The sequence below is a fragment of the Gavia stellata genome, chromosome 12 (assembly GCF_030936135.1).
Source record: "Gavia stellata isolate bGavSte3 chromosome 12, bGavSte3.hap2, whole genome shotgun sequence".
Lineage (NCBI taxonomy): Eukaryota > Metazoa > Chordata > Aves > Gaviiformes > Gaviidae > Gavia > Gavia stellata.
The window spans coordinates 7754176-7778221 of record NC_082605.1 but is presented as its reverse complement, the minus strand read 5'-3'; the positions used below and the strand labels follow the sequence as shown (position 1 = coordinate 7778221).

Below are 24046 nucleotides of genomic sequence, written 5' to 3'. Positions count from 1 at the left end.
TGTTCTCTTTGATTATATATTTGATTTGTTTCCTAAACCAAGGCTGAACAACAAACACAACCATTTCCTCTTACAGATCATGGGCTAATTTATCCTTACAAAACCCCAACCCAAATCCACAGTTACTTACATTTCAGAGTAGGAATGTTCCTGTTCACCTGGTTGAAGTCCCGAGATCTGTTAAATGGGGCACGAATGACAATGAAACAAAATAGGCTCATTTATTTAATAATGGCTATTAAAAACGCAAGTTAACCCTCTTCCATCTGCCATTGCAACATGAAGCGTGCAAAACTCCTTTGCTGAGGAATGGTTGCAGCTAAAATATGGCGATGACCATGGAGAATTTAGTGAATGTACACGTCTGGCCACTCTGATCTCCAGGAGACACAGCTCTTACGGAAGATTTGACTCCTCCTCCAGGAAACTGCTAACATCCTTCAGTGGACTGACAGGCTTGATAGATTGAAGATTATTCTCTGAATTCCCTTTAAGGATGCAGTGGGTATGGGGCTGCTTGTGTGTAGTAGGTGGGAAGTAATGAAAATAGCAGGCAAACATTATGGAGGAGTTACAGGGGTAGTAATAGATTGATACTGTGCAGGTCCAGCCCAGCAGAACACACTAAACTGCTCCCACCAAGATAGGAAGGGGTGACAGCAACTGCAGCTCACCAAGAACAGGATTTCTGCTCTATTCTGGCATAAAGGTGTCAATCTCTTGCCATTTGCAGCCTAAAAAAAAAAAAAAAATCCATCACCTGCACATGGTCATGTTACAGCTTGACAGTGAGCCAGTTCTTGTCCTACATGGTCCTCCTCATTCCTCCAGCACTCTGGAAAATTGATGGAAGATACCTTGCCATACCTCCAGGGAACCTGAAGAGTAAGACGGCATCTTTCTGCCAACAAAACAGAAAAAATCCAAGCTAGGCTACACTCATTTTGTTGGGTGTAGTAAGGGAAGTCCAAGCACTTGCTGCAGACACTTTGGTAATCAAAGAAGCTGCTTCCCTGGAGCTTAAGAGACAACTCTGCACTACATAGGCAGCACGCAGGAGTGATGTCTTCGTGAGACAGGAAAGAATCAGCACTGCTTCCCCCCTTCCCTTTTGCATGGTTTTGGAAAGTAGAAGAGACTAAAGCAAGCAAGGAAGACATTGGTCATCTCCAGCATGTTGCCCTCTGGAGACAGAGAGGCTACTTGGTCCTAGAACTAGACATCCTCACATGGCCCTTTTCTGGCTCCGAGGAGGTACTACATGAGTTCTGTGATACAAGGCACTGCACAAGTAAACTTCTCAACAGGATCCTCAGACATCTTCCCTCAGCTTGCATTTCTACTACCTGCTGCAAACAAATCAGAATGGGGAACAGAAAACAAGTTAACAAGTTACTGAATTAGGCCACGCCTCTGCCAAGGGGCAGGCCATTGGAGGTAAATTCAGAAATTTCTAAATTTACACATTCTTGTTGCCAACATCCAAAAGGTCTGGCTTTGCTTGAAGAGCTGAAAGCAGGCTGGGATAATCAGCTGTGTGGTTAAAGCATTTTAACAACACCCTACACTGCAAAAAGGCCTCAGGTCAATGTTCTGCAATCTCAGGAGTTCTCGGGTTGCACATCGAAGGTTTTACTTTTAATATGAAAATACAGATGGTTATTTTTCATGTGCGCAACATGCCGAGGGCAAAAACCCTCCTCAGGGAACAGATGCTAGAAGAGCTTGCAAGGATTCTTAGTTGTAAACAAAATTTGCCACTTAAGAATGGTCCCTCCAACTGAAATGGGACTTGCTGTTAAGGTAAATTAATATATTGAAATTAATACCAACACGATAGTGCAAAAAATTAGATCTGCAGCTCTGAAGTTAAACTCCAAAACCTGCTTCCCACAACAGCACATTATAAACATTGAAACACAGGCACTTTTACACAGAAAAAGTATAAAACAAGTGTACAAATCTGTAATAAGTCAAACTTTATTGTAAACCATTATACAATGTAATTACATCAGATACCCTTAAAAGTTTAAGGTAACACCACTGATTAAACAATATGGTCCAAACAGAGGGTAGCAGAATACAGCTGTTGGTTTTGCTCACATAGGCTATACTCTGAATTTACTTACAAACAAACCCAACATTCAGTTTGAGACGGATACCCACGCAAGACAAAAACACCTACAAAAGAGTCCCTTTTTTAAAGATACTGCAGTTTTACTTTGTAAAACCATAGTAGTCATTTTCAGTAATTGAACTGGAAACTTTACCTAAAAAAGTTTGCACGCCTATGCTGTAGATCTACTCTGACTTGATGTGGCTGAATTTATTCGCTTTCATTACTGGTTTCTTCTGCAAAAAGCACAGCAAAGTTGCAAACATGGGTTAGTCAAGCACAGTGGCAGAAATTCCTTGTGACGCTCAGCTCTCAGCAGAGGGTGAGAGCCCAGCCTCCCTCCCCAGGCACAGCTGGAACCTGCCGGAGGGGATCACTTTGCATTGCTCTAATTTGCAACTCAATTTCTGAGTTTTCCCTGAAGAAAAGCTATAGTACATTTTAGTTAGCAACATTAACATACAGCATTCACCTACTTAAAGTAAGACAAGGGGACCTGAACATACTAAAGCCAGAACTAGAAAACCACGTATTAGACAACACCAGTGTTTTAAATTTATGCAGATGTGTCACAGGTCAGATACTGGAAACAGTTAATACATTTAGGTTGACCATTTGCGGTAAATTCAATCTCCAGCAATACTTCTGTGTCTCTTCTGTAAGTTACAATCCCTTCCTCTTACTTTGGCATATACTACATAGCTTATTTTCATTAAACAGAATCACATTTTTCTAAGCACAGCCTGAATTAAACCTTTGCTATGAGTTGTCCTGAAGTATGTTTACCAGGCATAAATTTAGAGCGCCAGTTTGAGGATAATGCAAACGTTGTCATGTTGCAATATTATTACTGGATCAACTCTTTACGAAAAATTTATTTCGGACTGTACTGCCAATACATTTCAACAAACAGTAAGACATAGTGAAGCACTAGCGCGTACTTCCTTCTTACACATACAAGCTCTTGAGACAAAGCACTTGTCCTACTTGCACCTACTGCAAGAATTCCGATTTTTATCTTACGAAGAGGAAACCTGCCAATTTCACATTTTCCATCTCTTTCACATGGTAACAAAGAATGAATAGAAAAAGATTTTGTTATTTTGCTAAGGTTGTGAATAAAATTTTTATCTTAGTAGAGAAAGTTAGAGCTGTTTTTTCCTCTCTGAAGATATGCTCCTCCTAACCACAGCTACTACTATGGTATTTAAAATACTTCTTTGGCTCATAGTGCTCTACTACATCATCTTGCTAGGCATATCAATATCTCAAACCACGAGGAAAAATTCCTATAGCTTCGCTACAACCATCTTCAAGAAACTGCTCCATAGTGCTTTATACTGTTTTGTACTTGGTCAGTAAGTTTGTGGTCTGCTCAAAACAAATGTTTTACATGATTAAGGCCATAATTTTATACTGACATTGCACAGACTAAACATCAGACTAGAAATAGAAATAATTTTGATAATTTAAGTAACTGGAGAAAAGGAGGGAAAAGGAAGATAAAATGAAAGCTCATACAGTTAAATTTGTGTGCGCTGCTCAGTTATCTCTGATGGTTGACGAGGATAGCGATGGCTGTGCAGTGGTGTGTAGCACATGTTGAATAGCTTTATTTCACTATCTGAAATAGAACAAATCCTATGCTAAAAAATAAATGCTGACATTTGCGACAAGAGCCAGTCCTAGCTCTTAAATCCCTTTGGAAAAGTGAGCTGTATGAGACTGCTCTGTTGATGAAAATGAATTCCTTGAAGTACTGTGCTTTTGGAGATATGCACCCACCCAGTGGTAAATAGTCAAGAGAAGATGCAAGTCACACAACCAATGAAAAAAACTAAAACACCTAAACCAGAGGCAACACTGATTAGGGACATTTCCCCATCCCCCCACCCCCCATTTCAGAATAACTCAAACTTCCATTGTCATTAGTTTCTAGATTTAATCTAAAAGAAACACTAGTACTTAAACTTATTGCAGTTATTACATTTCAGTGCACAGTAACAGAGGTCAGTGGCTCAACTAAACTCACAAACGTTCGGTTTGGTAAAATGTCCCTTCTAGCCGGCTGGACACGCTGAGGTGTACCTGAAGTCTCAGAACATTGTGTTCACCTCAGCAGCCAAGCAGTGAAAAGGAATGCTGGAATAGTGAAAATACGTACAGGAGCGCACAGTTCAGTATTTACTAAGGCCCAAGAACCCCATTTAAGTGGTCTGGATAATAAATCACATTAAGACCTAGTAAATCTATAAAAAAATGTAAAAAATCTTAAAAAGTTCTGAGCAGTTTTCTGATGAAACTGTTTGGTTTAAGGCTTGGAACATTTCTGATGTCCAGATACTACAACAGATTTCAAATTAAGGTCTGTTGTCAAATCTTTGACACATTGCCTTGTCCTGCACAAGGTTTAACTAAGTACAGAAAGCTGTCGGAAACAATAATTTAGAAAATACGCAAAGCAAAAGGATGTCACTGAAAACATGCCTGCTAGGTTTCAGATCAGCACATGTTGTCAATTATCAGAAGGCAAGACAATTAAAATCACAAAAATTCTGTAGTAACAACTGTATTATACCTCTTAGGTTTTTTCTTTTTAATACTAAAGGATAACCAGATTTTATGGAAATTAAACAGGAGAAATCTTGTTTTTTTAAAGCACATTCAATAGAAGATTGCTTTTCCAACAAAAAACAAAAGGACAGAATTATTTGCAATATTGTAGCACAACTGCTTCAATCAGATCACGGTCCTGTACCGCAGGCCCTATATGAGGAAAACTAAGAAATGTTCCATCTCTTCTGGGTCATTTGAGAGGTATGCACAAGAGACTTGCAGAAACAGAAATAGAGTCATCCATAGATATTCATTTCACAAATAACCTATCACAACAGATTTTTGTAATACACTAAAGTGCACGTTTGTCAAATATGCAAACACCACCTCCTATTAAAAAAGGTACTTTCAAATGATGTGGTCAAAAGCACACTTAGGACTGCATTTTTAGTGATATTTGGTGACTTCAGCAGTGACAGAGAGCTTTTCCCTTTGCTATCCCTTTATCTTAAACCAGGACACAAGGATAAATAAGATTTTCACTACAAATCTTTTGACCTATTCTGCACAAAAAAGGGAACTGCACCCTTTTCTCTGACAAAGAGAATCTTTAAATACAACTGTATGAAAATATAACTTAAATATAAAATAGTCAAATAGATTTGAGGAGACTTGGAAAAAAATCTTTGTTCCACCTATTAGTTCCATAGGTACCTGGTAGCAAGTAAACATTTGTAATTAAAAAAATAACGTTAAGTTACAGCTTGTAACCATAAACTATTCTGCTCTAGGAATTATGCTGCAAAAGCCAGTTTTAGTAATAAAACACACTCCTTTAACTTAGTTGATTCTGATGCCTTTTTGAGAACATCTTAAACTGTATCATCAGTAACCTTAAGTGAAAGATTGCTGTATCTGTTTTCTATGATCTTCTCTGAAATGTCAGATACAAATCCCCTTAGCGACAAGTCCTTAACAACGCTGTGTTTGTCACACACGATGAAAAGACATTCTTGCATAATTGGTCAGTGTGTCTGTAGTGCAACTGAACTGGAAGTCTTCCAACTGTTTGCATTCTGTTGGCAGACCTTGCTTTTAAGTCAGTTTGTATGAAAAGGGAGATGCAATTGCAACATTAAAACCCACTGACTGAAGTTTTTGCCATGAAGCCTGCAAATACACAGGTCAGGGAATGTGTCATACAGGCAGACCAAAACGATGCTTCTTTTTCTTAGTGGGCTTTAAGTTAGTCAGTCTACGCAGGTCCTCTTCAGCATCTGATTCCTCCATCTCATCATCTGCTGAAATAAGGATCTAAAAACAAATTATGGCTTCTGAGTAACATGGATCAAAGTCACGCTCTTTCTTCATTCTACTTCTAACCTTTTATTACTTTTATGCTCGCAAAGCACTTTATTGCTCAAGAAAGGGCTTACAGAACGTAATTTGGATTTACTGCCAGTACTATCAAACAATGTCACACATCCTAACTGGAACCTCTAGTAAATTTTGAAGAAGGATGCATGCGTACTAATCTCTACTACAATCACTGACTCTAAACCCCAAGAAGTGATTCCAGCACCTCCAGAACAGTGGGGGCAGCTTAATGTTAAAATGAGACAGAATATGTAAGCTCTCTATCCACACTGATAATATGGCAGTCATCTTATTAAAGAAAACCTTGTATAAATAGCACTGTCTACAACGCAGAAAAGTTACATTAACCAACTAAAGCTAAAACAACTTACCTTCAAAAGATACCACCCATCCTTCAGGTGAACTGAAAACTGCCTACTTAATATAATTTAGAATAAAATCATGCTAAGGCAAGGATGTAAATACTTTTCCAAAATCAGGCCAGTTTCCTCCACCAGCTTGCTCTCGCTTTAAGTTATTAACCTCTCTTTGAATCAGAATTGTCTATTAGTTTTGTATTCCATGTGGGGTTTTTTTAGAAGCATTTGTAACACAGTTCATCTGTGTTATTTAAATGTATTATTGTATCTTCCTGCCCATCTGGAAGGAAATTAACTACCATGAGTGGTGCAACAATGCCATTTTCCTCAACTGGTTTTCAACTGCAAATGCTATGAACTACTGTTAGAGGTATATGCAAAGAAAATCAAAACTAAGTTGACAGTGTTACAGTTAAATCAATGGCGTGAGTGATGAACTGGATTGATATTGTATTAATTGCAGTAATTAACTTTACATACTTCTGACTCTGACTCTTCATGTGATGCTGCTCTCCTGTATCGGACTTTACTTCCATTTCTTGAATCTTGTCCTGCTTCCTTTTCTTCAAGTTTAGCTTTTGTCTTCCCTTTCTTCATAAGAAAATTATCTACTACCCAGAACATTAATGCCTGTTAAAGAGAACGGGGAAGTGACAGTTCAGTTTTCCTCAGAGTAGCATATGTTCATTCGGTCAGTATTTGGACAGAATTAGGAAAACTTGACAATAATTCTGAATTGGCCAAACAGCTAAAAATCTTGTACAGGCATACAGTCACATGGCTTATTACACATAGCACAAACGCTCTAGAACACAGCTACTTTATTCCTTTGTAGAAAAGAAGAAAATAAGAAAAGTAGCTGCTATTCAGAGGTTCTCAAAGGATAAAATCCATGCTTGTACAAATTAATGAAAGAAAAAAAAAATCACCAGCAGTTACTAAACGCAAGGACACCCACCATCTCTGGCTCTAGTCCCTAAATCCCAGATTACTGGGAGAGTATTCTTTGGGAAGGATGATTGCGCACTTGCCCTTTTCCTCTGCTCCATCATAGGCCAGCCACTCTTAGCTAGGGTCAGATGCAGGATACTTCACAGTACAGCTATCCTTAGACCAACTATTTCCTAAAGCAAATTTCATGGTAATTTTATAACCTCTATGTCAGTATTTCAGTAGTACATTCAAGCTACTGAAGTCATCAGCCCAAAGAGGTCTATGAAGCATTTCTGCACCTCTCCTGAGCCTGGTTACTTAGCTCAATATGGATTTCAGCTTTGTAAAATCTATGTAACCAGACATTTTATCCATTCTTTAACACCCTTCCTCATTAAAAATTACCTTAAGCACTAAGGTACACTGTGCTTTAAGGGCTAACATTAATTAATTAACACATAGCAGAAAGATATCCAAGTAAACATCTCACAGAAGCGTGCAAGTTGTACTAACATTAACAAAGAAGGGAACTATCAGCATGACGATAGCCAGCTCCAACTGGGGGTTCTCTATAGGATTCAATAAAGCTACCTGTGAAAAGAAAAGGATTACGTTCAGATCATGGCAGCATGTGCACATAACTGGATTAGTACGTGCAATTGTTCATGTACTAGCTAACACTACAGAAATAGTTCATATGAACCAAAAAAGGGCAGCTTTGTAGAAAAAGAAAGTACTTAGGACAGCTTATAAATTACCGCAGATAAGTAAGCAGGGCTGGCAAGAAACTTATCTCTGTCATTTTTGTTTACAGAAGTCTGAAGAGCTGCGTTAGAATCATCTTGAACATTTTAGAGCTCCATGCTGCCCAGGAACATGTTTTGAGTTCCATCTTTAGGAAATTTAAACAGACCAGTGTTTCACAAAATACACAGTAAGGAGAAGACAGAATTCCCAAAGTAGTCCAGAGCACAAAATAGCGACTAACTGGTTTTAATGGGCTATAAGACCACGCATCATCACTTTGAATATTACGTTGCACAGATGCTATCAAAATAAATATTTATCCAGTCATCAGCAACGGCTTCACTAATCCATTGCAAATTACTAAAATTCTACAGTTTAGATCTGTCAACAAGGACAGGCAAAGAAAATTATTGAAAATACTACAATAAGCAATACAAAAAAGCTTTAAGTAAGGGTTAAAGAATTAAGAAAAGGAAGAACCACTTAGTAGCATCAAAAGCACTCAGACAAGGAGATAGAATAAAATTGCATATATTGCAGTACATAAAACCCCTCCAAAATATGATAGGATATTCCTGGCAATGGATGCCAGAAAGCCTGATTAGCAGTATCCTAATCAAGCTAAAAGAACACACCAGTAGCACAGAGTTAAACGGCATTGACTGTAGACATTTATGATGCTTGAGCCAAACCAATGAACACTATTAGAAGCCTATTGCTTTACAGCTTCCACCTGAAATTCATTGGTCTGTAAAATGCTGTGAAAATACAAACCTCTTTCCACTGAGGTATAAGAAGCACTATAATGATGATGGTTTTCTCAAATGTCATAATCATTATGTACAGAGCACACTGGCCCACCCAAGCACTGCACTGCACTGGGTCACCTGCAAGAAAGAAGAAAGGTTCAATACATGCATAGGGTTGATTTTACTTCACAGTAAACATTTTAGAAAAGCAGTATTAGAAGAGTCAGGGCAGCTATATCCTCTTAAAGTGCCTTCTCCAGTTTTCTTAGTGCTGCTCCTTCCCCTCCCTCAGCCTCACCCCAGCTTTCAAAAAGTATCAGTTAGAAACTGAATATAACAGGACTTTATCTGATTCAGCAGTACCTGGGTATACGCTCACTGTTTTACATAATCTGATGAAAACAAGACAGATATAGTTGTATTACATTTGTTTCTCATCAAATTGCTATTTTTGACCCTCTATCATGAAGTATTAAGTTTCTTAAAAGGGAAAACTTAAGGGAAACATAGCTGGGGAAAAACATTTTTCCCTTCAGTCTAAGTAGAAACATGATGATTTCTGCCATTCTCCCCAGGCTATCAAACATATTTTTCCTCTCTGCAAAGTTAGTTACCATAACTAACCAATCATAATTGAAGCAACAGGTGCAAGAGCTGTTATGAAAAATTTGATGGAACAAAAAATTAAGATCACATTTTAGTTTCAATCTGAAAGGGTTTGAAATTCTGCTGCACCCCACTGTGGCAGAATGAAAACCTGAGTGCATTAAGTTATCTGCCAGGACAGAACGAAGCCCACAAATATTTGAACATGAAAACTTATGTAGACTATTATACTATATGAAAGCAAGGAGAGGAAAAAAAAGAAAAAAGGAAAAAAGCGGACTGGTATGCCTAACAAGCTTTGCAGGTGAGCTTAAAGCAGCACTTCGCTGGAAACCAAAGGGAAGCTTTGGAGGGGGGTATTAGGTCTTTAGTCTTCGCGACAGTCTTCTGCAATGTCTTCAAAGGCAGCTTAAAACTTTTAGCCTGGGGATGAATAACAGGCAACAGAAATTCAGATGCCTTTATGTATTTGTAATGCATAATGGATAGTTGCTACTTCCTTTTCTGGAACATTTCTGAAAGGCTTTCAGTATTAATACTTGGTAATAGTCTTGAGACTTACTGTTTGCTGCTTAAATGCTATGAAGAGAAACTGGTAAACCAGACTGGAGTCCAAAACAAAGAAAACTTCCTAAACAAGTTTCAAAGTAAGAGCTAGGGATCAACACTCAATAGTCTAAGAGGGAAATGGTAAAAATGCTCAAGTTTTACAATTATATACTGCAGTTTATGGCTTCTGTTGAAAAAAAGTTAGAAAATTTGAAAGGGGAAACACATCAGTAATTCAAAGTTGAGCAACTACGATTCTTCTGAAGATACAAGGCCTGAATTAAATTTGAGAATTGTTTTAACAATTAACTTTATACTCCACATTTTTATTAGCATTCTCTTGTTTTCTTCATTAACTAGCAAATATGAAAAAAAAATAAATCTAGCTTTAGCTACAGACTTACCACCAAAACTAGATGATCTGCAGAGGTCCCTTCCAACCCCTATCATTCTGGTATTCTGTGAAACTTTACCAGTTCATTCTAAGCTCTATTCCAATCTGTATTTAATTCCTAAAAATTAAAGACAGCTATAGCAATTTTCCATCTATTCCAACTCTGTCACATGAGATTTTGTATGTCCAAGAACTGTGAAACTCTGTAGTAAGAGTGTTGTGTATTATCACCAATGAACATTTTGTTCCATGATGTTTTTGCAGGGAGGGGCGCTGGGTTTTTTTTTTGTGTATGACTGAAATTAGAAGTTGTGTATATTAAATTCTACTTGAGGATTTTTGTGTGCCTTACTGCATCTACAAAATTATCTCTCAGCTCTAATTACAAGTGGGGAGAACAGGGATGCTGTCTACTTTGACTTTACCAAGTCTTTTGACAGTGTCCCAATAGTGTCCTTGTAGAAAAGTTTGGGAGATATAGACTAGATGGGTGGACATACAATTCTGACACAAAGGAGAAAAAGCTTTCACAATGACAGTGGTTAAGCACTGGAGTAGGTTGTTCAGAGCCGTTCTTAAATCTCAAACCATGGATAAATTAAAAACTGGTCTAGACCACCCCCTGAACAACCTGCTTTAGCTTTGACTTTAACCCTGCTTTGAACAAGAGGTTGAATTATAACACCTCTGGAGAACCTTTCCAACCAAATTTTTTCTATGATTTTATAAACTATGCAATTCAAGGGAAAAAGTAGAAGTTAATAACATCACCACATCCAGGAGGTGTTCCCAAGAATACATGGGACATTTGTACATTCAAAGATTCAGTACACAAACTCAAATTAGAACTTTAAAGTTAATGTTGAAGCCATAAAGCTCTAATTTATTTTCTAAAGTCTGAGAGTCCCTCTTGAATTCTTATTTTACACCTGTCATGTATAAGTTACATGTCTAGAATAAACAAATCAGCAGAAATCTTGTTAAGTCTTAAGTGCATTAAGACTGAAACTGAAAAATTTTGAATCCTCACCAGTAACAATGGTAGCAGCATTTTTTGAAAATGCTGGGCAATGAAAAACTAGTCTATACTTAGTGTAAAGTACTTTCATCAGCCACTTTGTAGAAGCATGTTTATGGACAGCTCTTGAGCAAAATACCTGTGATTCCTCTATCCTGTAACTTCTCTCTGTTCTTCAAATCCTGAGAAATTTTCTCAAGAAAATGCCATCTCACAGGACTACTTCAAAATAAATCTTAAAAAGTTTTAAAGTAAGTTGCTCTGCAAGTTGCAAACAAAGAGCTAGAGGGAAAAGATGCATCAAATACAATGTCTAAGCTTTGCCACCTGCGAAGCAAAGACAAGCGGAGACCACAGCACGATTTAGTTGCCAATAGAGTTCATTGTCACCAAGAGGGATTTAGTCACCTGTTTGCTACTTGCAGCAACTAAAGTAGCCTAAGACAAGAAGGGAAGGAGAACGCAGGGAACATTCTTTTCAGTACAGATCATGACTGCATTTCTCCTCTTCACATACTCAAATATATGAACTGATTCTGCTCTTCTATTAAAATCAACTGCTGATGTAATGAATCTGAAAATACAAAACTGGAAATATGAAGACAAATCTAATAAACTTAAAAATTCTGACATAAAAAAGCCCTTGAGGGAGCGTCATGCTACCTTGTTCGTAAATCAGTGCAGTGCTGTTTGCTGTACAAACAGAAACCATTGAATGCTGATATTTTAGTATCCATTCTTTCCTTGAGGCATTTATGCTTAAAAATTATCCTCCATATAAAGAAGAGGCTTTTAAAACCAGCAGGGCACTGCTATTTTTGTGACAGCTTCAAGTAATGAATCACCAGGGATCAAGTAATAGAGCTAAGAAGGGAAATGAGCTCACAGTGAGAATTAACTTGAGACAAATGATTATTTAGGCTCTAGAAACACAAACAACATCGCTCAATCACAAGAACAGACTTGGTTTTTTTAGATGGGGGGGGCCCTCCTGTTTGTTTTCCCACACTTGCAAACAAACTGAAATCACACTGATCTCCAAGCTGAGGGCTTGACTTTACTACTTCAGATAAAATGCCGCAAGTCTCTGATACCTTTCAATGAGCAAACACCTCACCACCCATGTATGCTAAACATCCCTATTTAACTTCAAAATACTAGGTCTAAACACACTTGTGACCCCACAGGACTGCATTTTAGTCCCCTCTTCTTCCCTACTTAATTTAATTATTTTCAAGAATCTTATGAAAAACAAGACAAGTGTTTTCTTGGGGCCAAAGTGACAAATTTTAAATGAAATGGTGATATGAGGTTTTTCACTTCAGAAACAACAGTAGTACTTAACAGAAGAGGGCAGCAAACAATCCAATGCAACTTGTCCTTTTTAGACAGATTTCTTACATAGGGTCTAACCTTACTGCACAGCCATTAGTAGTAACTTCCCATCTGCTACCTAGTTCTCTTTATACCAGAAGCCTCTCCCACATGATTAATGGAAACACAGATTTACAATATGCTTTCTAATAGTCCTTACGATAGCTTGATTAAAAAAACAACACACTAAGGTCAGGACAGCACATTAACGAAGAAACAGAAGAGAAAGTTAGTCACTAATAAAATGATCTGATATTGGAAAGAACAAGTAAAGAGGAATTATGTAATTTCATACATCACTCACACACACACACAGAGAAGAAATACTTAATAAACAAGTTTAGGCATTTCAGATCTCCTAACTCAAAATGACAACAATGGATCAGTTGCAGACCACCTCCGCAGCAGAACACAAGTAACAAGTTCATTTGTTGATTTGAAGAGCTTAGTTACTGCAGTCACAGATGCCTCATAACTAACTGAAATAAAACCAGGTTCATTTTGGAAGTCAATAAAAGATAGACACAAATTTCAGGACAGTGAATATACTCCCCACATCCTCCCATCCACACAGACTGCTTATTGTTAAAAGGACATTAAAATGGGAGAGGAGGGCAGATTACACAAGAAAAAACAGAATGCTATTAGGAAGAAATAAAATCTAGTAGCTGGCATGATTACAAGTACCTATCTAGAATTGTAATAGACACACCAAGTTTTTTTTCTCTGAGTGGAAAGCCAATTTTATACGGGCTGAAAGCTGCTCAAACACCTTTAAATGTCTTCAAGCCAAATCAACAATCAGAAAAAGGGACTTTGGGCAATAGGTCTCACAGTTCAGTCAGAAGGTGTAGCTCAGCAATGTCTCAGCTCTTGCCTTGCCCTTTTCCCTTCCCTGGGCACTGGTGCTGACCTAATCCCTAAGAGACCCAAGTCTGGGGACTGATCTGGAGGAACTATTTACTTTTCTACAGATGGTGAATTTTCTGATGGTTTAGCTCTCTGAATCAGTTCCCTAAAGAGTCAGATGTGTACCAGTCCAACGAAAAGAGTGGAAATATTGGACCGTGGCATGTGGGAAAAAAGCAGATAAACAGGGTTGTGGCAGTGCTGATTTAAACAGCTTAAATGGTCATAAACTGTACCCTAAAAGATACACATTAAATCTACATGAATCTAACAAAAAACGCCCTAATAGTATAGGCAGTTATTTCTACTAAGATAGATGCTTGTCATAATCTCTATTTTAAACCTCTGACATTAAAGCAAATAGCAATTAATGGTATTTGATTTAATTGTAAACTTCCCAAGCTTTTAAAGTACTTCAACTTGGCAAGGCCTTTATTTATTTATTTTTAATTCTGTCAGCCACTTAGGAACATTAAAAACAAAGAAACCTACAAAACCAAAAAACCTACCAATGATAATTATGAAACTGCTATGAAAGCTTTTACTTTGTTAGGCAAACATTAACTTTTTTTTCCCAAACCATAGGTTTTGATTGTTTTTCTCTCTGATAAAGAGCCATAGCTCTCTTATAAGGCAACTCTCCCTCCAGTCCTATCTCAAGGAGCTTCAAATGTAATTTTTAGCATCTATACAGAACTTCCATTCCCAACCAGCCAGACTAAGCAATCTGAAAATAACAGGTTGAACAGAATTAAATGTTGATGTTGAGTATGTATGACACTCAACTGCATCTGCAAAACCACAATTCCTGCAGATCAGTGGACTTCTGTGGCTAACGTAACGGAAAACAAAACCCACAACTTCACGTGAAAGTGATTTCACTAGTCTATCCCTTAGCCTGTACAGAAGACATATGCATTTTTCATCAATGATACAAGCCCTATGTGCAGGGGTTCGAGTGATCATTACTTGAGGACAAGCACAGGCCATCTTGCCATTCTCTTCACTGAAGGTATGTGGTTGTTTACTTTAAAGAGGGCTGGCAGAACTCTTAGCCCGTATCTTCAGCAACGGCATGTGGTTCAGTGATAGCTTTAATAGGAAATGACCTCCCAGCTATCATTTATTTAAAAGTGTTTCAGAGTAAATTTATCATGCTGTTACTTTTTCCACGAGATTAGCCAATTTGTTCAATCACTCCTAAAAAAATAAATATTCAAGAAGTTGTTCCAAACTCACTAAATACTTAGAGACTTGTGGAGCTTTCTAACACAGAAAGTGCATGCCAAGATACAGAACTTAAAAGAACCCTCGTGACAAGTGAAATATTAAAATGACCACTATAATCATTGTATAATGATTTTAAGATGAGTCAACCACTAGCTGAAACATTCTGAGATTCTATCTTGAAAATAATTTCAGTGCAAGAACAGAAACATTTACCATATTCACCAAAGCGAAGGGACTCCCACTGCTGCCATTCCACAATGCTGCTGACTGCTCGTATACCAATGTAGATTAACAGCATTCCTAATGTGGCATCTAACAAGAAGTTGATAAGGTACCTGAAAGGAAAAACGTAAAAGAAAACAAGGAGCAAGGGTCCACTTTCTACACGTTCAGTGTATTTTAACAACATGATTGAGAAAAGATCTGTATCTATGTTGAAAAGCCAGAGTATTGAGATTAATCATTTACCTACTTCCATAATTACATAGCTAGCCTAAAATTTAAATAGTTTTAGAAGAGTTACAATATTTCGTTTCTGTCCTTAAAGTTAAGCTCCAACTTCTATTTTTGTGAACTCTGGTGTGTGAATGTGCATACTCTATATAAACTCCAATATTCATTTTACTCCTTTAAATTAAAACCAGATTTCCTTTTTACCGTTGCTCAGTTTGTTCTGCATGGAAAAACTGCATTTGAATAAAACCAAAGGAATAAAAGGAATAAGAAGAGAAGTCATCTTAAAGACATCTCAAGGAATTTGAAGGTAGAAAACCCAACCCAAAACACTTTCATTCCAAGGGGGAAAGACACCACAACTAGACAGTTTTTCTTGCTCAAGGGAGCCCCCTCCTAGCCTCAACAAGGAGCAATAATGAGCAGTGGAATAACATGCCTAGAGAGTACAGTCACTATCTAGGCCAAATTTCAACTTACTTAGTTAGGAAGAAAAGTGATTTACTTTTTTCCACTTCAGTTCTTGTCCAATAAATATTTCAAATAGATCAGGAACACGCCTTCCCAGAAAAAAAAATCCAAACCAAACCACCCCTCAATGGACACACGACTACTGCACTACTAATTTTATTGTTTCAAGAAGAGCTTTTGGGATCTTACCTATGCTTCAGGAAACTAGAGATTACTACAGGTTTCAAATTAATTCTTAGGTTCATTAAGTGGTGCAGCTGAAATTCAGAGCATTTTCTAAGTCAGTTTGGTTTATTTACTATCACCGATGCCAGCTGAACCAAACAACAGCTGAGAAAGAGGCAGCTATAAGACACATAAGAATCTCAGTAACAGTGATTTACCATTTGGTAATTCCAAATACTTAAAGGTAAACTCTAGAGTCTATAGGAACTTATCTGCAGGGAAAAAAATAGCAAATCAGAGACCTGTGGGCTTCTGCTGGCTGTGGAGAAAAATCCACGTGGACAAAATAGTATCAGAAAGTGGAAAGCAAAGGCAGAATACGTGCATTCAAAAGAGTAAAGGAGGAGCTGTTCTGACCCTCAAAATCCCATTCAAGAGCAGCTCAAAAATAAAAATGGAGCAGACATGCCTTGCTTCAGCCAAGACCTGCCCATAAACTTTCTAAAAAATAGCTTTTTTTTTTTTAATAGTTGCGTGTCAAAAAGTGTTAATAAACTTCATATTAGACGAACATTAAAATCAAGGTTGAAGTGTTTGGCAGAGGAAACTCAGCAACTCCAAGACTACCCAAGTCATTTTAAGGCCACAAGGGGCTGCTGTAAGTCTACAGCAGGAAGGCAGCCACCAGGAGCAGGGAGAAGAGATGTGCCAACACCTATTTCACATCAAATTACGGCTCACAGCACAGGCCAAGGATGCCTGATACTCCCAAGCACACGAGGCTCACTACATGGAGGCAACATGCTTATTCTGTGATGCACTGCATTAACCCTGCTCACATGTAACCGGCGCACCGGCACAAACAACAAAACAAGTTGGGGCCACTATCAGATAAATGGATTTGGCTGAGAGTTCAGCGAGTAAAAGGCTGGGGTTCATACAAACTTCCCAAACAAACTTTTCCCACAGAAAAAGAGTGACGTTTGCTTTTTCTATTTAAAATTCTTCAAACAACAACCCATCTGTCAAGGTGTTTTAAGAGATGTTTTATCAGCTTTGATATTATTACACACCTGCCTGAATTACAGCACTACATGCCCTAACTGTCAAATGGCAACTTCCAATTGTAGTTTTTTCCAAGCTTTGAACCACAGTGTTTTCTAAAAATACATTTTCTGGTTTTGTTCTGAAAATAACCCACAAACTACAAAACAGAAAAGAACAGAAAACTATCCATGTTTTCATTTGCTCAGTGAAATGATTACTTAAAGTCACAGACAGATACGTTGCTTTTACTAATTTTGACTCGCTTGCACACTTAAGTTATATTTTTCTCAAGAAAGGACAAGTGGCTTTGGTTGATGCAACATGCTATTTTTTCTGCTAACAAGGAGGACCCACACCCTTGCCTGAGAAATTAGACAGCTCCACATTGTAATTTTTGTTATCTTGGGAACAGTGAATAACAGTTCTCTACCTCACCCTCTTACTTGTTTTGTGTCATGTTACACTTACAGAAAAGTGGTATTTGAAAATAAAGTTATGTAGACTATATTAAAACATGTAGAAGAGAATGCACCTGTTAGCAAACCTTTTATTTTGAAAACTCAGTACACAGCACGAAGTTATTTTTAATTTTAAAATACTAATAAAATATTGAGCTTTAAACACTGACAACTTTAGACATGCTTTGGTTAGCTTACTTGAATATACACTTTTATATATAAAAACAGAATGAAAGCAATTTGCACCTGCCAGTTTAAATCTATCAGGAAATTCTTAAATCAGTAAGCGAGGAAAATCCTACAAGGATGCCTGGTATTATTGAAACTGTCAAAGTTATAACTTAAACTTTACAGTTAGTGTGTTAAAATAAATGCATCTTCCCTACCAAAATGCTTTGTGATGGGAAGAGAAAAGCAGTGTTTTACTTGCACATTTATAGCATGTAGGAACAATAGAAACCGAGGAGCAATAAGGGAAATAAAACAGGCTTGTGAAGCAACACAAGCATATTCCTTGAGCTGTGTAGCTCCTTTGTTTACCAAAGGACAACAGTGAGCAGATGCCATTGAAGGAACTGGATTGGTTTTAAAGGGCAAATTACTAGGCTTTTAAAAGTAATTTCACAGCTTCTATTACCAGGAATGTGTAAGCTTCTTTGAGCATGAGCTCTATCAAGAACAAACCCAAACAATTACCATTTGCTTCAGGAGCTCCTCTAAAGAGCCTGATGGGGTCTTAGTCATAAAATCTTCAGGTTTAATATACTACAGTGAAAAGCTTATCTACTTAGTCACACTGCTCCAAGCATGACATTGCAAAATTAATTTTTGTACTAACTGCCTGGGTACCGAGCAAGATTTCCTGCTTGTAACAAACTGAAAATAATACTGCAGTAGCTAACGTAGGTTTTAGAAGAAAATACAGGCATGAATGATTTTTGCTAAATATCCCTGAAAGCAACCTGACTTTATATTAAAGCCACGCTGCAGTGAACAGCACAGTTGGAGGTCAGTGTACACAACCTTATATTCACTTCCTTTGGTCCCTAGCACCTCCTTCAGTAAACGGCCTCATGTCACAATGTGCATCCTAAGGGAGAAGTAGTAAGAGCTTGCCCTCAGTTTAAAATACTTATACACAGCCCAGAACAAGCTTCCCCAGGTCCTCCCAGCCATGAACTAAGAGAGAACTCTGATCCTTGATTAACTAAGCTTAAACCACAGGTTTTTGAAAGTATTGATTTTTACCATGAAACTGGTTTCTCAGCTATATCTTGCATTATCGTCCATGTACACTATCAAACGCAACTGCAGAACTTCCATAAAGACCAATTATTCTGAAATTAAAAACTCACAGTGAACAAGGGTCTTCTTCTGTAAGGTCTGATAAATAGACATTTGCGAAGTGGATGAACAACATCCCTATGGCTTGCTTGGAAGTATCTAAAAACCTGTATAGAGTAAAAACAGTTTTTAAGACACACAAAACTATTTAAATACAGTTGGACATTGCAAATTTATTTTAATTAAAATTCCATCTCGATTATTCATTTTTTCTTCAAATGAGACCACCAGAATGATAAAGAATCATGGTATTTAGCTTATTTAACAATGTTCCATTTTAAATTCTGTGCCTTTTTTTTCTTGAATATTACTAACAATAAATCAAATCATACTAACTTGAAACCTTACCACTGTAAATTTGAAGTCTAGGGATATCCTACTGGTATCATATGCATTATCCAAGAGCTTATTGTCACTAAACCTAGCTAAGTCTTTAATAACCTCCTGTAAACCATAAGTATCCCAGCCTCGCTAGATATTTCAGTCCTTTTACGTTTATGCATTTTTAGCAAGCTTATGGCACAGACAAAAATAAGTTCCTCATCATGTGCTTGTTGGTGAACAATTTAATAGCTGACTAATGATTCCTTTATCTATAGTATTGTCCTAAAAAGCCAACATATTTTTCACCTGAAAGCATGAAGTAGTCTCACTAAATTATACCTCAAGTACAACAGCTTAGACCACACTGCAAGAGAATTACAAACTTGAAAGCATTATCTCCAAAGCAGATGATAACAGAGAAAATAGTTTGCTGCTTACAGGGAAAATAGAAAAGAAACCACTTGGGTACTGATTCAGTATTGATTCCAGCCCTTACCATTCTTTTATCATCACCCTTTGCACAAAAACAAAACTTCCAGTGGATGTTTTATTGAATGACAAATATAGGAATAGTGTCAAAAGTATTCTGAGGGAAGAGTGTATTCTTTATACAGACCAACACCCATTTAGCCTGTTGTTTCCACGTCTAAAAAGATCCAAACACTCCAACAGATCCAAACAACATTTTATGCCTGAATTAATCTCCCCTCCCTGACAACTTTGTCTTAAACTTTATTCTCTTACGTCCATAGAAAGCAGAGGGTTGGAGATGAGGCAGGAAGCCAGTGAGTTACTTATCTAATCAGTACACCATACTATAAATAACAATACTCAAGTCCCAAAACAAGATTCGTTGCTTAAAAATTAAAGGCTCTCACCACACTACTCAGAATTTCAGGCTGAGATAGACTGTAGTACACGAAGATCTTTTATTTATTTTTTCAATAAAGGTCAGGATTAATTATGAAAAGCAGCATTGTACAAGATTAATTTATACCACTGAGGTCTTCAACAACTGGAATGACAGTTTAACATTTCACCAGTCTCAAAACTAGTACAGGTTATGCTGGCATTGCTACAATCCAACAACTTTTAAAAAGCAACAAAAACAAATATACTTTTTATACCTTATATTCTTTTATGGCTTATGTGTTCTATATCTTTTACCATATTGTTTTCAATCTTATACATAGTAGGATAGCTACAGAACATGGAATTTTGTTTAAGCCCTGCTGAGAGCTTCTTGTAAGCTTATGTAAGTTCGTAGATGTTCAGATGCACCTTGGGGCAACTGTAAGTTTCGGTCTTCAGGAGGAAGCACAACTGTAAGCTTTATGTCTAAATCCACATCTTTGTAGAGATTCCTGGAAATGTTTAGTAAGAAAGAACTAGCAGGGAAACACACAGAAGATAACTTTTTCATTGACTTATGTATTTTGGTAACTTTTTTTGTTCCTCACTGTCAGTCACCAATTTCTTGTCATCACTTTTATTTTTTTTATCATCATATGCAAACAATCATCCTTTCAATTTCTAAAAGATGCAAGAAACAAAAAATTTAAGAATAAAACATGCAGAAACATACCATATCCTCCAGGGACGTCTTTCGTGCTTTGGTTCTCTGAAGCGTTTTACTAAGAAGGAAAAAAAAAAAATAAAAATTGAAGACAATCAGCAACTTCCAAACCAACAAAAATATAGGAAAGTGAAAGCAAATCATCTTGCAGAAACATTACATTCTTTGATAAATTAGATCTTACACAACTGCTTTTCACTTTATCAGTCTCTAAGGATACATTTTTAAAGAAACTGGCTCCCTTCTGTCACCTTCAAGTTTCTACAGATCCATCGTCAGACTGCCAGTATACCTCACATGAAAAAATAATCTATTACTGACCACTATTTCATTGGCCTTAGCTTTTATGACCGCCCATCCAGAACATTTAATTTCTGACAGTAAAACAGGTATTAGCAAAAGCAGTTTCTTTTGCTCACTGGAGACCAAAAGTCAAATTGGATAGTATTCTTGCAATATAGCGGCAATCTATAATATCAGAAATAAATCAAGTGAATTAGTAACAGGACAAATATATTCTCTGACAAAGTATATTTATTTTATGGATGACAAATTAGACTTTTGGGGGCAAACTGAATTGCAAGCAGGACAGATTTTTTTTTTTAGTCAGATAATCCCTTCACAAAAAGGTTGATACCTGTTAACATATTAAAAACCTCAAAAAATCCGATATTAAAATTAACGCCAACTATACAAAGGCAAAAAATAGACAAATTTGACTATTTCAATCTTGATACAGTTTATAATATAAATTGTTTGGGTATCTGATAGAAAGCTCCTCTGTACACCCACAAAGGAGGGGCAGCCCGAATCACCCCCTGCCCGGCTACCCCCAGGTCCATCCCAGGAGCCATGAGCCCATCCCAAATCCATCCCCACAAGCCTGGAGGAGCAGAAGCCCAAAGGCAGATGGGGGAACACAAATTACGGACTCAGAGGAAGGGGCAGCTGTCCCAGAACAGCCTCAGCCCCACCAGCCAGGGGTGACACCCATCCCGGGGAGCCAGCTCCAGAGCACCTTTGGGAGGCAGGTGGTCAGTGCATCAGGGCACGGGACAGGTACGGGATGCAGGGGAAGAGCATTTGGGGATTGCACAAGGCTTACTATGGGTTGTTTAGGGGAGGAACCAAAGGCATGGAAAGGGAAGGATCTAGATGGCTCATGGAGGAACAAGTGTGCGAAAATAGAGAAATAAGGGTGTAAAAACAGTTGCTCATACATAAACAGTGGCTGGTCCATACACATGTACTGTCTGATCTGCAGTTTAACCTGTCTTCTTAGGAAATTCCATTTCTAACTCTTTCTGGGTAAGAAAACCTTTTTCCCTACTGGGAACACATGCTCAGCCCTGCCACGGGTCAGACCTGGGGCAGGGAGCTGCAGCAGCCTCGCCTCTGCCGGATCTGGCCTAATGCCGTAACACAGATTTATTTTCTGTTACAGCTGCAAGATACTAATTCCTTACATATCCCAAAGACAGACCAGATAACAAGGTAATGGAAAACCCTTCCACTAAAGATAGGCTTTATATATGGGGTTTACATCCCTCTTCTGTCCAAGGTTCAGTGTCATTCACCAGTTCCTTCAACTTAAGTCTTGAAAAATAATTATTTAGGCTCTTATTTCAGAACTTCTCTTCAAAAAAAAAGAAAAAAAAGAAAAAATAAATTTTAAGCCCCAATTCCCCTCCTCCCCTTCAACTTGCAGAGATTCTGTCTTAAAAGGCAGAAATCATAGCAGGTATAGGTCAGGCAAAACATAAATAGGTATTTTAACATGCTTCTCCAGGTATTAGCAATGAATTTAAGTTTCAAATAGGATGCTGTATATAAGTTATGCTTACCTAGCTTACAAGCCTTTAAAACATATTTTGGTTTATGAACCAACCACAACTTTTCCACAAGTAAGGCAATTCTCCCCAAAGCCAACCATCCTCGTGCAGTACAGCATTAATATAATTACCCAAATGCCTTAAAATAAGTAAATAAAAATTCACCTCCAAGGTGGAGGGGCAGCATTTGCAGGGCGCACCAGGCTAACAACTTGCCATTTTACTGTCCCTCCTGTTACTGCTTCTGACAGCAGAGAGAGAAACTGTGTTTCACCCCCCATATAATAAGACCATTAGAAATTAAAAAGTGACAAGAGGAAAAGACCATACATTTACACCAAAGATAAAATTGTAATAGCAACATTTGCCAGCAGTTTTCTCTGTGAACAGCATGCCATAAATATAAAACTTCTGTTAAAAATGAGTAACACCCAGCTTAGTTAACCAGTTTGCTGTTTATGACCAGTCCTCCCCAGTCACACTAGGGATTACTTTAATTATTGTCACTTTTGCACAACAACAGGAAGCCACAAAGCATCACAAAATAAATGCAAGAAACAGAAGTTTCAACTTACTGTGGAGTTTATGAAAGAAGCTTTTCTGCAGACAAAACAGAAATTAAACTGGTAAGATTTGCATACTTTGGTGGGGAATTCCAAGCTTAGGCTTTTGTCTATTATTACTATGCAGTAGTTGTATAAGCCTGTGGATTAATTTCTCTCTCTAAAGTATTCACAAAAAATAATTTTGGAAGAGGATATTCAAAACCAATTCAACTAGCACCATTTCAAATTTTATCTGTACTGAGAAAAAGACTTCAGAAGGTCCATCTTTCCCTGGCCAATTCTGAAAAAATAACATTTCATTTGAGTTAACATTAAACAGGAGAGTTAACCTTGAAAGCCTCTACAGATGTCTTTCGGGAATGTATTAAATGGCTGATCACACCACAAACTTCTACTCCCCCAAATGAAATGAGACAATCTGTTTAAACGCTTTAGGAGTTGCTACCTGATGAATATGTACCTGTACACTTGGAAGCCCAGTAGGTCCCCATGAAACAGGGTTGTTTTCTCAGCCTGGTTTCTTGCAGCTCCGTGTTTGTGAACACCAGGTATTTTTGACATACACAGGTATTGCCAGGTATTTTCCTACATACCCGAGGCAGTGTCCGCGTTACGCTGCCTACCAAGCACAATATACTATCACATCAGGGTAGTTCAAGTTAAGAGCAATTTAACTTCTCCCCCAGCAAGGGAGCGTGTTTTCTGTATGGTTGTAGACAGCTGGGCCCTTCCCAGTAAGTAAACTGAGCAAAAACCCAACAGGCTGTAGGTAACCACACTGGTAAGCTCAGGGTCCATAGCGCATTTGCTATTAATAAATTAATTTTGCAACCAAAAGCCAGCACATTTTTTCAAATAAAGATTCTGCAAATTTTTTAAGCATCTATCAAATT

The 24046-nt window shown here is 37.6% G+C and overlaps 1 protein-coding gene across 1 annotated transcript in view; it reads right to left on the bottom strand.

The window, feature by feature from the left end:
- Positions 1-1969: 1969 nt before the first annotated feature.
- The window catches only part of STIMATE (STIM activating enhancer), a 37431-nt gene continuing 15354 nt past the window's right edge, over positions 1970-24046 (bottom strand). Inside the window, exons 2-8 of the mRNA XM_059823519.1 lie at positions 20765-20813; positions 18867-18962; positions 15131-15252; positions 8863-8975; positions 7855-7932; positions 6889-7038; positions 1970-5986 (exon numbers count right to left, since the gene is read on the bottom strand). Of these exons, the coding sequence (XP_059679502.1) occupies positions 5870-5986; positions 6889-7038; positions 7855-7932; positions 8863-8975; positions 15131-15252; positions 18867-18962; positions 20765-20813 (725 nt within the window). The 3' untranslated portion in view covers positions 1970-5869. The remainder of the gene's footprint in view (positions 5987-6888; positions 7039-7854; positions 7933-8862; positions 8976-15130; positions 15253-18866; positions 18963-20764; positions 20814-24046) is intronic.